The sequence below is a fragment of the Polypterus senegalus genome, chromosome 1, assembly GCF_016835505.1.
Source record: "Polypterus senegalus isolate Bchr_013 chromosome 1, ASM1683550v1, whole genome shotgun sequence".
NCBI lineage: Eukaryota > Metazoa > Chordata > Cladistia > Polypteriformes > Polypteridae > Polypterus > Polypterus senegalus.
The window spans coordinates 271,400,227-271,416,203 of record NC_053154.1 but is presented as its reverse complement, the minus strand read 5'-3'; the positions used below and the strand labels follow the sequence as shown (position 1 = coordinate 271,416,203).

Genomic DNA, 15,977 nt, shown 5'->3' with positions numbered 1-15,977 from the left:
GGTCCTGGAGAGCCGCAGTGGCTGCAGGTTTTTGCTCCAACCCAGTTGCTTAATAAAAAGCACTTATTGCTAAAGTAACACTTCTGCTTCACTTTAGTGATTTTGAGCCCTTATTGCTTAATTTTGTCTTAAACAGCTATTTTAATTGCTCCTTATTATCAATGACATGCAAATGACAAGAGAGAGCAGCATTTCTCCATTTAGCTTATTTACATTTACACCTGTGTGTATTTATCTGCACTACTGGGTTTAATTAAATACTTGGAAGAAAAACGAAGAGAAAAAAGTGAAGGACTGAGAATTACTCGTCCATTTTAGCCTTCAAATCATTTGCATGATAGAAAGGGAAAGAAAATCTAGGATATGAGAATGACCTGACATAGCAGAGTTAATTTAATTTCATAGCTTGTTAGTTCTTTATTGGCAAGAATTGCTTTCTAATTAAGCAACCAGGTCAGAACAAAAACCTGCAGCCACTGCGGCTCTCCAGGACTGGGATTGAGGACCCCGGTCTAAAACAATACCCCACGGGCTTATGTTTGAAACTTATTACGGTTTAACCTTCTCAGAGTGGTACTTAGAGGGCTAAGACCCTTTGATAATATTAAAGATATCATCATATTCGTGATCAACAACCGTGAAAAATAGCATAAAATGACTCCCCACATGCCTATATCACCAATCTTTTCTATGTTTTGTGAAAAGGAGTAAATTTGACTGATCATTTCCCATTAGGGGGTGAACTCCTGTGGTCAGTTTTCATGGCAGGCACAACTTCAAGTTATTCTGATTATTTTTGCTGAATTCAACTCTTCATCATAACTCTTCATTCATTACTCTTTATCATAAAGGAGTAATTTCCTTTACAAAATACAGTCCTAAAGAGGAGGAATTTTTGGGGTCTAGAGGGTCAGAAATAGGGAGGAACCCCAAAAAGATCAACATCCTGTGTAACTAAACATCAAGATGCATCAAATGGTATTTGTGGGGGTATTCTTGTACCAGTGAGTCAGGAGAAGATGGACAAAAATAAAGTTAAGTTTAATTCTCATAAACATAATATTGCATACAATATAATACTGCTTATTTATAAAATGAAAATGAAGGAATACATTTTAAAGGGTTTTTATAATTAAGTACAGCTGATAACACAACCAAAACAGTGTAGTCTAACCGCTACAGCTTGACATACAGTGGTATGCTTGAAGGTCAATAAACATTTTGACCTGAATGTCTTGAGCAGCACATTTACATTTATTTATGGGGCTGTAGCTTTTATCTAAATTGACTCGGTTGCACAACTGTTTACAGCTGTTCTTACCTAACAGGATTTCCAGGACTGGGCTGCTGTAAACTGGAAAATATCCTGCCTGACGGCAAACTGAGCAAGGCAGGAACAAGATCAAAATAAGACACACCACCCCATTGCTGAATTTATCACTTACAATGGGCCAGTTTTCTGTACCAGTGGAGAGTCACACAGTCAGCCAGCAATGGGAACGGAACTTAGCAAAGTCATCATCTGCAGTTCAGCACCATCAAGTCACACTGCCCTGCCATTTTAGTAAATGTGAACACTGTAATACATACGCATTTGTTCAAGATCAGATTCCTCAGAAGTAAAGCATTGTACCTATTAGCTGCCACCAGCCAGATTAAGAAGCATCTGAAAAGCAAATCTAGAAATTCGGCTGACTACTTAGCCCATCAGAAATGAGATTTAGCCCAAAAGTACTGAATCTTTTATCGTAAAAAAAAAAAAAATTCACTACTTATTGCTATTTTATACAGAGATGTTTATTTTAATAATGTCAACATTTCACTGACTTTCAAGAGAATTGCTGTATAATTCAAGCAGAAATGAAAATGACCATTATTCCACTTCTTTTTTTCAATTATTGCCACTCAATGTCTATTGTGAAACAAAGAAAATGTTAAATATAAAAGAAACAGCGTGTGGATGTTTAACTGTACAGCTACTCACACAACTAAAATTTACAGTGTTGAATATCCTTTGATGTTTTGGCCATAGTCCAAACTATCCCATTAATAACCATCTTGTAAGAGCACAGTTAAGCTCGGCAAATATCTTGGGAAGGAAAATGAAAAGAACAGCAAAGCAACAGAGCAAACCCCAAAATAAGTTGATTTGGGTCTGTCTGTCTGTCTCTCTCTCCCCCTCTCTCTACTGTATCTGTTTCTGAGTATTTCCCAGCTCTATAAATCTCTGAGACAAGCATTCCTTTACAGAAATGTAATATGTGCTACCACAAGTGAGCTCAGCTAGCATTGTTGCCATGTTACATTTCCTGGACCACTGGTTCAAATCCCAGCTGGGACTTCCTTCTCTGTTTAGTTAGCATGTTTTCTCTGTGCCTGCATGCCTTTTTCTCTCAGGACTGTGGCTTCCTCCCACAGTCTAAAACGGATGGTGTCAGACTAAATAGTAACTCTAAACTGGCCTTGTGTGAGTGTGTCCTGCAAGGGACTGGCTTCCCATCCAAGAGACCATTTTTGCCAGAATAAGCAGGAAGACGTAGGCTTAAACACGGATGGATAATATGACAGAAACCGGGCACAGGAGTGCTTAAAAGAGTTTTAGAATGATTCTAGGTGACAATTAAATACGTGATTAGATATGAAAAAGTGTGCAATGACATATCATTGAATGTTGATTTTCACAGCTTCCAGCTGTTTTTTTTTTTCTTATTTTTAAGAAAGGAAGCACTTCCTATACCTTTTCTAAGTTTTCTTTCTCAACAAAGTCACCGACAGAATGAAGCTGACCACAAATAATGCGAAAAGGAAACCCCCAAAAAATTCCAAGACGCTTGGTCAGCTTGTTTTTAAACATCAGCAAAAAATCTGCAGTGGTCTTACCCACTACGTATAAATATATGAACATAAACTTCAAACCGGAGATCAGACGCAATAAAAGTTTCTTTGATCTTTGTAATACCAATTGTGTGCACCTAACTCGGCAACAAACACTAGCACTGTGTTGTCAACCTTAGGTGTAGACAAAGTAATAATAACAATCCACCCTTTTTTTCAGTCCGTTTATTTCACTTCACCGCCATGGTTTGGTGAAACCCATCCTCAAAGCGAGCACTTATGCCTCGCGCAAAAGACAATCAATTGAGAACACTACCTAAATCTACAAAATAATTATGCAAAAAATAAAAAGCGGACCCTCTTGTGTAACGGGCTGCCCTCTCGCAAATAGGCTGCTGCTCGCCTCGATTCGCTCGGCACACAGCTGGAGCAGCTGCGGCATCCCAGTGAAATCCAATCCGTCTCTCCTGCTTTGTCGCCGTGGGGGTTGCGCTAGATTACTTGAGTCACTACAGTAGAAAGCACAACGCATCCTTTTCAGCAGGCAAACAAAGAAAACATGCTGACACGAAGACTTTATCTAAGTAACCCTAAAACAATAGATGCGGACTCCTTTCTCTGCTTTTCTTGGCACTTTTTGCCTGTCTTCTGCGCTTTACTGCTCATTCTCCTACGCATACAGATAACAATTACGGGATACACAAAGCGCCAGCTGGAATAAGCCCCGAACAATCAAGTTTGCATTCTTTAACGCACGTTACTAAAAACAACAACAACAGAACGTATCACAATAAATTCACTTTGTAGTTTCTCCACCAAAGTTGAAGCCAACGATCCGCCCAGCCCCGGTGGCTCCAAGACCACGAGCAGTGAAGAGTAAATAAATGGCCGTAAATATGACAGAGGCTTACTTGTCCAAGACGAAGTACAGGTCGAAGATCCCTTGGCAAGAGCGCTCTTCCTTGCCTTCTTCCACGATGTCCGCCCGTGCCACGCAAAGCGAGAACATCACGATCCCTGCCAGAGTCAGGACGAGAGGCACGCTACTCCGAAAGCTCGCCATTTTTATTTTCCACACAGTTCAGAGCCCCCCAAAAGCACAGCGGCGCAGTTCAGCGGTTTTTCTCGTCATCTCCGAAATGCTTAAGCTGAGGACGGCTTTATTTATTTATTTAATTTTTTTTACCCTCCCCGTGTGTCAAGCTGGAAACGTCAGCTTCACACCGCTGTCCGTGACGCTTTCTTTATCCCACTTAAGAGACACTCAAGGCTGGAAGAAGAAAGCGATGCAGCTAAGGATCATGCCTCTTCTGCAGAAAGAGGAAACTACTTCCCTTTTCCGGAGAAAAGAAATAAAAACTCCCAAATTCTGGGTGCGCATAAGCAACAGATAATAAATAATCCTGCTTACTTTGGTTTGGGCATATGGCTTGGTATGCAGACTTTAATCGGGAATGCTTTGACATCCGTGGGCAGAATTTTAACACGGAGCGCATTTAAACTCATTTTCAGCTGATCTTAACCAATCTCTAAAAACAAACAACAAATAAGAAAACTAAGGAATGTCTACCACCACCATGCACTGTGCCAAATCCTCAACCAAGAAAATTATGTAAGCAAGCAGCAGCCAACATCTTTACTTATTTACTAAACTCTCATTTTTTCCAGCACAGAACGAGCAGCAAAGTAGCCGGAGCCAATCCTGTGCGCATTCGGAACAAGGCATTACCTTCCCTGGATGGATGGCAATCATTCTGAGTACGCGTTCACACTATCCAAAACAAGAAGCTGATAATTAGCACATAGCAAGTATAAAAAATGTAAAAAAAAAAAGTCAATTTCTAAATTTAAAAAAAAAAGAATCCATACAGGAAGCTCTCTAATCGATATTTATGCTGCTTGCATGCTACTTACAGAGTCCAATGATTCTTTATCCATTCAATTTCAGTCTCACAAAATTTATCAACGGGTTGCTGGGGATCACAGCTTGGACATGTACTGTCTGGAACTAACCCTGGCCGGGATATCAGTCACGTGTTGTGTCTAAATTCTACCTTATATAAAATAGAGAAACGCTGTGAGGTAACCGCTTTCGATGTGTTTCATTTTATTGCACATTGCATTCACAAGAGAACTTATATCAATGCATATACGCAAACATAATTGTTAACAGTATGCATAGCCCCACAAAAAGTAGACCCATTAGCACAATATACATAACATCACGCATCTTCAGTAACTGATAAGAGACCGATTTAGAACCTGCAATTAACCTAACACGTACTTTTTCGGGGGGTGGTAAGAAGCCCCGATAACTCTAATAAAAACGTCAAGTAGACACGGAGAAAACCCACGAACTCTACAAAGGTTTCCACAGAGTCCTTAATTACGATTATTATTGCAATATATCTGAGAAGTGTAATAATATATTTAATGACCATTATTATGCCTTAAAATGTTTTAGCATATTACGGTTTTGGACCTCTATTATTTCTTGATATAGGTGGCGCATCTACATCTAAAGATAACGTTAAACTATATTTTTTTGAAAATCAATTAATTAATGGCATACATCTAGTACATAATTAAACCAGAATTAGCCGTGTTTTGAAAAACGCACCAAACAAAGAAAAAATGCACGACTTGCTACAGGCAACATAGTTTTCTTTGAAATAATCAAAATTACACGGCTATTTAATACTTTTCTGTGTATTCATATAAGATACATTTGAATATTTTACCTTCAGCAGGTATACTCAAGTTTCACGTTAGTGTTTAATCTTTACATATAACGATTTTGAATAAATTACAGCTGACACAATTATGAACCCTGGATACGCTTAACGATAACGAGCATTAACTGTCTCCAATGTTTAAATAAACTGGCACGGTACGGTGTCGCAGTGGTTAGCGAGTTGTGTCTCACAGTTCCAGACCTCTGGGTCCCAATAGCGTTATTATGTTCCACCCAGTTATTAGCTGAGCTTTTTAACGTTTAACTGGTACTTCTCTGATAAAATGTGTGCTGGTAACTGAAAGGTTGCCGGTTTGAGTGTGCCAGAAGGAATGCTTTTTCTCTGTTGGGCCCCCTGAGAAGAGTCCTTCACCTTGCCTTGTGCAGATCATAGCTGACCCTGCGCTCCCACCCCAAGCTTCTCTCTCCATGTGACTCTGGAGAGTACGTGGGGGTATGCGAAAAAGGGCACATTCATAATGCAAGAAACTTTATATGGCAGTGAAGTGAACAGTTATCATATGGTCATGTATGAATGTTTACTGTAGATCTGTATACAGCTTTTCCGCGACGGTTTGGCGCAGTGTATGGATTGGTGCCCACTTTGCTCCCAGTGTTGCCAGGACAAACAATTCAGAAATGCATACGCTGGTCAGAAAAGTATGATTGTGCTGATATAGAGCTTGTTTTGAAGCCATAAAACAATAACGTGTGTTACAATACAAACAGTCAATCGCACTGATTAGTGTTGCAATACATCAAAAATCCAACAGAGCAGAACTGATGATCCCGACAGAGAGATATTTTAGCGAAGTTTGCTCTCCAAAGATAGTGCATTGTTTTTCCTCTGGTGGCTTACCTTTCTTCCATAGTGAAAAAAATATGTTGTGCTCTGGAGTGGTGACAGACATCGCATCGTGTAAGCGAAAGTTTGGATGATTTGTGTAATGACAGGCGTCCCGTTGAGGTCGGAATCCTGCCCCATTCGTTGTGCCGTAGGAGTAGGCCGAGTTAAAATAAGTCTACAAAAATGTTGCGAAGTGTGAATTAAAAAACGATTAAAGTATTTTTTCGAAGATATGGTACTTCAAAGTGCGAATGTCGAATGACGAACTAACTCGGTCCTTGAACTTCTGCCTGCGTCTGAGCAGCAAAAACCTGGAATCATCGTGTCCGCTCGCTTGCCTTCCCGGCCAGTGGACAATAACAAAAGTGGCCTAACGGCATGTAAAACATCCGGCTAAGTTGAGTGCTTCCAGTTTTTAAATAATTTCAAGATAATTTGGCCAGTGTACATTACATATAGTTTACCTTGACTCCACAGACAGTAAAGATAACACGTCACAGAAATTCTCCAACCAGTTTCATTCTATTCAGAGTCGGGCGTGGATTGTCTGTTTGTCTGTCCGCATGTGAGTGTGTGTCTGTGCCCGTTGTTATTAAGGTTTTGGTTGCCAAGAGTCATGCTCAAGACAGGAGCCCGCTTCGGAGGCGCACTTTTAAAAATAAAGGTGGCAGAGTGGTTCTTGAAAACGATACCATACAAGAACTATTTTTGGTTCTCTTAAGACCATGAAGGTTCCTGGAAGAACCTTTATTTATTTAAATCTGTCAACGGATGAATGAAGTACATAGATGCACAGATTTGTGAAATACCAATAACTCGTGATTTTAAAAGGCTCTCGCCATACGTCCGTATTTTCTGAATATGTTAGTGTTCTGCTCGGTAGCCTACTACCGTATACTATCCTGCATATTAGGAACCATTTAAAGCACAAACAACCAACTTCATATGCAAAGAACCTTTCCAAGAATGAAATAGTGTTTGATCAAGCAAACCATCAACAGGGTACCACACAACTGAGTAAAGTGTCAGTAAAGAACCGTTATTTTTAAGAGTGTGCTCTGTCACGTCCACATCACAGTGGGCCAAATTACAATCGCTAAACAACCTTTGAAAACTTGGGAGGAAAACCACTGAACCACCGAGGGAACGTGCATATCCCACATGGACAAGGAGGAAAATGTAACTTTACGACATAGATAAGTAGTACTAGGGTGTTGTACCGTGTTAGCCATTATGAATGTGGAGAAAAGCCAAGCAAAATTATACCGACATAAATAAAAAAAAATGTTTTATAAAAGACACTCCAGAAAACACTGTAATAATTAATTATTCGAAATTCTGAAGATTGCAATTCGCCACGAATACGGAAAATAATCAATCCTTTAAAAAGTAGAAGTGCAAATGTTTCCAAGCCTGCCTCATAACTTTTTAAGAGTTAACGGGAAAATGTGCTACTTACGTCATTGAAAACAGCTGCGCAAGTCACGCAAGAAAATCGAGGCTCAGCTGACAGCAAAACCTGTGACGTTTGAAGGTTACATTTCTGAAGTAGGGGGAAAAGGTAAAAACAAAATGAAGAATCTCGAAGAACTAGACTTTCAACACACAGACCTGGGCATCCTTCATATACGTGCAATCGTATCTGTCTTTGGCGTCCATCCATTGGTATGTACAACTTTCAATCGCCTCTGTGTCTTATGAAACAGCAGGAAAACAGAGCGATTTACTAGTCATTCGTCTTTCTGTTGATCGGGCCATTAAAGCCTAGTACTTTATTTTAGTTGAACGTATCTCCTCAAAAATCTCGGTTGTCAAATGTCCTTATAAATCTTTTATTACCTTAATTTAGTTTTGGAATTTCCTCCTTAAACTCTGTTGTAGCGGCCCAAAGTGGATAATTTAACACATTTTAGATTGAATATATTGATTACTCTTAACAACGTTAGGTGGTTAGTAATGAGTGGTTCAATAAGCCTCATTGATACGGAAAACGTCTTCCTACAGTGAAAACTAATTTTCCTTAGACCACATTCTTTAAGCTGCACATTTTATGTTTGTTATTGCGTTAATAGATTTGATTTTATGATTCTGCAATACTAACATTTATACTGTTTATCATGATTTGAAATTGTGAAGGTCCAATATGTTTCATATTTGGTGATATATGACATATTGATGATATACAATAGTCAGGCAGACAGTGTTGTCTTCTGGCGGTAGAAAAGTAAATGTATTTCACTAATATAATAGACAATTGCAATGCAAAAGTTTTGCAAAAATGTCAGGTCTGAAGTGCTAATTTAAGAGCGTAAATACTCAAATGTGAACTTGTTGTCGATGGTACATTCTGAAATGCATTTCTTAAGAAACAAGAAACAATTACGCCGTAGGCGATACAAATGGTCTAATGGTAACACGGTACAATCATTTTTGTACAGGAATAAATCAACAGACAAAAATCAACGTGCAGCACAAGGAGCAGATACAACTAAAACATACATACATACATATACATACATGTATCACACACACACATACACAACTATTACACCTTCTGAACAGAATCCATCCACCATACTGACTGGTGTCGCGTGTCTTCCCTTCAGTCGTGTAGTTAATTTCAGGAAAATATGGCACGCAAACGATCTACAGTGGATTATTTTAATAAAATGTTGGCAATAACAACATCAAAGAATAATAATAATCCATTCATCCATCCATCCATTCCTTATCCAACCCGCTATATACGAACTACAGGGTCACGGGGGTCTGCTGGGGCCAGTCCCAGCCAACACAGGACACAAGGCAGGAAACAAACCTCGGGCAGAGCGCCAGCCTACCGCAGAATAATAATAATAATAATAATAATAATAATAAACGTGCTGCTTCCTGAGTCAGTGGTTATCAGTGGTGCCCTCTTAAAAATAAAGGTGTCAGAGTGTTTCATGAGAACGATGACTTAGGGGAACCATTTTTGGTTCTCAAAAAAGCTACCCGCACGAGGCTTCCAGAAAGATCCTTCATTTACTTTATTTGTTTATTTATTTTTTAGATCCGTAACAGGTTGGAAATTTGAACTGTTAAAGGTAAAAACGTACGAGAAGTGCGTGACATCGCAGTTAATTGCATTTACTTTATCAACACCAAAATAAATGAATACCAAGGACGCTACATTGTGATCCTACATTTGGAGGTGCAGCAATAATCAAAAACTGCTGTACAGTTTAAGAGAATAGAAGAAGACATGACTGTGGGTTTGTCAGTGGGCTTTACGATAGACAAGCGTCCTGCCATACCCAGGACTAGATAATGCGGTGCACCCAAAGTCCATGGATAGCAAACTACTGCTGCCTCACACTTTCAAAGTCCTGGGTTCAAAACCTGAACTATATGCGTACAGTCTGAACCTTCTGCATTGGTATTAAGGTTTTTCTTGGAGCTCTACTGTTTTTCTTTCATGGATTGACTAGCGTACTGGTCCTTCTTTATGCCGTAGGCTGCAGGATAAATTCGAATCCCAAGACCCCGAATTGGGCAAAGTGGGTACAGATCCGGTTGTTGTTATTTGCATTTAATTTTTGTTCTTCATCCTGTAAAGCACTTTGAGCTACATCATTTGTATGAAAATGTGCTATATAAAAAAATGTTGTTGTTGTTGTCCACTGGCCACGATTTTGCCTACTTTCTTTTTATGTTGAATGTAATACTACCAGCTCTTAAGATGTTTCTATCTATCTATCTATCTATCTATCTATCTATCTATCTATCTATCTATCTATTATTATTATTATTATTATTATTATTATTATTATTATTATTATTATTATTATTATTATTATACATTAAACCATGACAGTTGAATGTGCTAAAGGTTTACTTAAGAGAACATTAGTGGCCGAGTGGGCTACTCATTCGCCCTCATATAATTTGAGAAATTTTGGTAAAAAACGACACATTGAAAGGCAGTGGGGTTTTTAACCCCATGCATCAAATGCGATTTTCAATTCTCCCCCTAGTGTGAAGTAACCTTTTCCAATTTCGTTTTCCTGTATAACTGCTAACTGTAATTTTATCTACCGGAACTGCAGTTCTGTCCTTTACAGACAATGAAATCACTTTCTGACTTCATTGGTTTATTTAAAAGGGAACGAATGCTGAAAGAGTAACTTACACAAGTTGAAAACAAGAAAAAATACCCAAAGACGAATACGTTACACGAAAGGCTATCTCAAAAGTGACCTCGTGCTGCAAATCCGTTAGATTCGTCTACGTTCGCAACCTCGGATACGGTTTAAAAATGAATCTCCCTAACAATGTAGGTTTCCTAATTAATTAGGCAGGCGGAAAACTAAAAAAAATGCACCAATGAGAATGCCACCTGGGCTGGCAGGGTCCAGAGAAGAGCTTGGTATTGGGCTGTCACGCTTCAATGGCTATAAACCTCCACCCTCAGGAAAAGCGTCTCTGCGAGGAGCGTAGCTGCCACTTCAGAGCAGACCCCTCACAGCTCACACTTGAAATCCCGCAGAGATAGACGCCTGCGGACCTCCACCGAACTGAGAAGCACTCGGTCAATTGTGGATTACCTAAACATCGGGCTGGTAAGTGTCAATGCACTTTTAAAGCAGTGTGACTAACTCAATCTTAAAATAATTTCTTAAATTCGAGAAATGAATTGGTATATTATTGGTATAGTGCAATGCAGTTGGTATTTATAGCTTCAGTCCAAAGCGTTGATTAGAATCTTAATAGTCTACTGTTAAACTGAGAAAAACAACTTGCACACGTCTCTATTTGTTCCACTGGATCCATATGTATATAATGTTCCACCAGCGCAACTTAATCGCAGTCCAAAAAGTAAACAGAAAAATGGACAGTTTGAGTGCCAGATGGACACACAATAGGAAATTTCAAACCGAAATGCTTGAAAACAAAGACAACCCGCTGAAGAAACAGACCACCTCTTAATTCATAGCAAACTTGATTTGGATTTTACATTTTATCAGCAAGGTATTTATTTTAGTCAGTATGTACACATTTAATGTGATTTTGGAGTGTAGTATAATGAAATGATCTGGGATTCAGGATGACGCTTTAAAGTGGAACTGTAACTTGCATAATCATGCTTAACCCAAATACATTTTTTCTTTTATGTTTTGCCATTTTTGATATTTAGCTACGAACAGTGTATTTTCTATCCTCTCAAATTTGTAAATCTTTGAAATTCAAACTAACTCTCAGCAAGGTGCTCTATATTAATCTTCCAGTGACAGGGTATATCACCACGTTATAAGTCTCAACTTTTGCTAAACTATCACTTTTTTGTTTCCGGTTAGTGAAAATATGGACCTTAACTACTTCTCCAAGTCAATTTGGGCAAATGACAGCAAGCTACCCCACCATCACCTCACCGATCTTTTAACAAGTGTGTACATCACTCGGGACGTCCCGGAAGGAACTACTTTTGGACCTTGTCTCCTTCAAAACACGTTTTATGACACCATTGCATTTATAGCGCTGAAGTGTTCCGACAGAAGAAACAAATCTTACGTGTTTCGGGTAAGTTCTGATTTTTACATATCTATCGTTTCCATTGAGATCCATACCAGTAACGCAGAGCAATTATCAAATATGTTTCTTTACAGTACAGAGCCACTAGCAGTAGCTTTACAAATATATTGTCATTGGAAAGAACTTACACGCTGTGATCTGTAATGTCAAACGGAAAGGCGTAAGAGAGTTGAGAGATTTAAATACATCGCACGGAAAGGCGTAAGAGAGTTGAGAGATTTAAATACATTGCCGCTTATTCTTCGAACATCTTATTTAATCATGTTTGGTAGCAAAAATACATTAAAAACAGTTCCTTTTACCATATCAATGATTTATGTTAAGTTGTTGAGTCATAAGACAAGTGATCTGATACGAATAGGATACATTAAGTAAATTTTCTAACAGTTTAATTACAAATAAATATATCGGCACTGCTCAAGATGTAAACACAAACACACATAAATCGATAAATAAAAAAAAAAGATGAAAATGTTTGATTAATATGCCACTCCTGTTATTCCTCACCCATTCTTACAACTTGGTCATTTATTTTTATGTGGATGCTTTCAAAGTATTATCATTAACAGAGCGATATATCAGTCCTCTTGTAGGAAATTATCGACTAAATAGTTTTGAAAAATTGCTTTACGACTTTAAATCAATAATAAACTTTATCAGTCTTTTTATTGGCCCACACTTTCAAGAAAATTTTTGAGCTGTTAAAATCATTAGATGTTCAAACCTTATTACTTGTCTATGTCAGTTAATGTTCCAAACGAAGCTATATTTTTAAAGATCGTGAATATATGTGTGTTCACTTGATATAGATGCTTTCGCCTTTCTAACGACACTTAATAGATTCTTTTATTAAGACGAAGAAGCGAATCTGGCAGAATGGCAGAGGGTGAACGTCGCGCATTAGGCTGATTATTCATTCCTCTCAGCACAGTCTGTGCTTGTGTTTCTTTTGCATAGTCATTACTGTTTTATCCTGCATATATCGGTCCCCTTTGTATTTTAATCTTCCCATGTCTGCCAGTCTTGCAGAGGATTTGGACTAAATCTTTACAGCACTGAAGTTACTTTGACCCACACAACGCTCGCATTAGCAGTACCGCATATAGCTAAGCTCGAACACGCTTTGAGTGTATTACCTGGGGGCTTAGCTCGTTTACTTTCAAAATCAAACCCATTCGAGTCTCGATGTACATAACGAAAGCTTGACTTTACAAATCCAGCATCAATGAAACGTGACCATGAATGATCATTACACATTTTCTCGAAACTGAATGTCAGCCTGTTTGCTGTTCCTGCCCAGGTGGACACAGAAGCGATGCAGAATTCTCCGAATGTTCTCCACTGGCTGCGCCTTGTGCAAGCAGCCAGCAACAGCAAGGAACAGAACCTTGAAGCCTTCCTGAAAGGCGGACAACTGTATTTCAGATCCACAAGAAATATAAAGAAAGACGAAGAGCTTCTCGTGTGGTACGATGATGAACTTTCTCACCTCTTGGGATTTAGTGAAATCAAAGCCCGCCTGTCACCTGATGGTAAGTATCAAGAGCTTCTAACGTTTTTACTTGTAGACTAAAACCAATATTTTTTACTATTGCAGCAAACACATACATATCATTTAATAAGAATAAGAAAAAGGCAAAGCCATTTGAGTGATGCTTAATTTAAGTGCAAATGTCATTTAAAAAGAAGGAAAATGATTTAGGGTGTATTGCTAAATTTAAACTGACTATAAATCTGTAATTTACACAAACATATACACTTAACGTGTTTTAAGGAAAAGCTAGAGAATACTGCTAAATTTAAGCTGCTTATAAATCTGTAATTTACACAAAGAGGCACAATGTATTTTAAAATGGTATTTTACCACGATAAAACCCACAATGCTTCACGATGAGCAGATTGCATTGCAAACTCTCAGTGTTTTCTTACTGAAAGAGCTACCCGCATGAAGTTTGCATGTTCTCCCGTTATTTTTTCATTTCAAAGTCATGATCATTCAAAAATACTGTTAGGCTGGACACTTTATATTAATAGTGTGAGTGTTGGTGCTCAGCGAAAGTGAAAAATGATCCAGTTTTGTGTCCATTTCTTGGCAGAGAGGGACTACAGGTTTGACAAAATGTGCCGTAAGATGTAATAAAATACTGAAGTCTTGCTAGATTTTTACTTGTGTTTTATAGATTATCGATTCTGTCACAAACTGTTCTGCATTTTGACACACTTTATACTTTTTGTAGGTTTTAAATGCTTGAAATGTGACCAGACATTCAAGAATGAAAACCCTTTCATGGCACATACTCGCTTTCTTTGCATTCAAGGCAAAGGTGATTTTCAAGAGAGAAGGATGACTGAAATAAAGCGCACTTCTCGGGTGACCGACTTTCACAACATTGCCCGAGATTTGGAGCTCAAACGAGGCAACGCAAAAGAAGACATCGCCAATGTATTTTTCCGAAAGGGAAAATGCATCGATCAGGAAAGTGTGAAAAGCAACAAATCAGTATTGCTGGAAAAGACCAATTTTTCTAACGTACATAACACCGTCTTTATGAATAGGGACAGCCAAGATGTTGTTCCCGAGTTGACAGCTTCTGTTTTGAAACTCAGTGATGGTAAATATTTACTGACTGAACCAAAATCTAGCGCCTTTACTGAAGTACGGAAGGACAAGGACAGAATAAAGAACGAAAAGACCATCTCAGAAAAACATGATAAGCAAACAGGGCTGAATCGTTTAGCAGCAGACTCCGCTTTGAAGTCGACCGGGAGCGCATTTTCTTTAGTAGTGCCAAAGGGAGCGGAGGAAGACCAAAAAAGTGCGTTCTGTAAGCCCAGTAAAAGGGTGGTAAGCGACTGCTCGGCTCTTCTGCCCCACAAGTTAAACGTTTCAACGGGGAGTCTAAGGGATTTGTCAGACTCTATTACCTCCAATGATATTTTAGGATATGGCAGTCTGTTGGGATCTAAATTATTAAACGCCGATTTGGCTACCACGACCTCGCTTCAGACAAACATTCACATGACCTCATCCCTTCCTTACGCTTCCGAAGCCTGGCCTAGACAGATCGGAGTACAATTACAGACCACGTCTTCATTAACGTTGCTCCCACCCTCATTCACATCTTTTGGGGTGGCAGCTCAGAACTGGTGCGCTAAATGTAACCTGGCTTTTCGGATGACGTCGGATTTGGTTTTTCACATGAGGTCCCATCACAAAAAGGAATTTGCTGTGGAATCGCAGACGAAAAGGAGGCGAGAAGAAAAACTAACCTGCCCGATCTGTCACGAATACTTCAGAGAGCGTCACCACCTATCGCGGCATATGACGTCTCACAATTAAACTAAATGACTCGGTTGCCAGGACAGTTTGCATATACTGTATAAAGGTTTTTGCATTGACTTTGTCGCGATGCCTTTAATGCAACTTTGTATGGTTGGTTACGAGATGGGGCGAAGAAAAGATAAACGCGTCTTCTGCCATTAACCAATTCTAACAACCTCTGGAATGTCAACTTCGGCTAAAATCAATTATTCCACTATCAACACACCCAAGAACTTTGCTTTTACCTTTATTAAAGTCTTAATTAAGTTCAATCTCTTGCTGTATTTCTTCAGTGCAATTTGTGAAACAAACGTTTTAATGGTTATTTTGTTATTAAAGGGAACCGCACACGAGAAAAAGCGCACTTAGTTCCATCTTTGAAAGAAAATCCAAAAGGATCAGTCTTTAATATATTTTACATTTATATTTTCGTATATTTGCTTAGCAGACTTTTTATTCCAAAGCGACTTACAAAAGGGGGTAACATAATCGAATAAACATCAGTCTTGGAGACTGTTTGGGGACAAAGTCACCGAACAATGGAACAACTTGATCACCACAAGCAAAGAGCTCAGAATAAAATGCAACTATTACAAAATCTACCTGTTAGACAGAAAGTCAATACTCAAAAGTCTCTTCAAATACGGATTAAACACATTGGGGGGAGT

The 15,977-nt window shown here is 38.7% G+C and overlaps 2 protein-coding genes across 3 annotated transcripts in view; one reads left to right on the top strand and one right to left on the bottom strand.

The window, feature by feature from the left end:
* The window catches only part of LOC120542065 (anthrax toxin receptor 1-like), a 177,879-nt gene extending 173,721 nt beyond the window's left edge, over positions 1 to 4,158 (bottom strand). Inside the window, exon 1 of the mRNA XM_039774198.1 lies at positions 3,747 to 4,158. Coding sequence (XP_039630132.1) covers positions 3,747 to 3,898 — 152 coding nt within the window. The 5' untranslated portion in view covers positions 3,899 to 4,158. The remainder of the gene's footprint in view (positions 1 to 3,746) is intronic.
* Positions 4,159 to 7,927: 3,769 nt separating this feature from the next.
* prdm8 (PR domain containing 8) lies at positions 7,928 to 15,581 on the top strand. Of its 2 annotated transcripts, none has more exons than XM_039774184.1 (4): positions 7,928 to 8,081; positions 11,753 to 11,975; positions 13,288 to 13,519; positions 14,225 to 15,581. In XM_039774184.1, exons 2-4 carry the CDS (start codon positions 11,760 to 11,762, stop codon positions 15,325 to 15,327), a joined length of 1,551 nt encoding a protein of 516 aa, XP_039630118.1. In that variant the 5' UTR covers positions 7,928 to 8,081; positions 11,753 to 11,759; the 3' UTR covers positions 15,328 to 15,581. The 2 variants fall into 2 exon arrangements, with proteins under 2 accessions (XP_039630118.1, XP_039630110.1); XM_039774176.1 differs by lacking the exon at positions 7,928 to 8,081 and adding an exon at positions 10,299 to 11,017.
* The last annotated feature ends 396 nt before the right edge of the window (positions 15,582 to 15,977 follow it).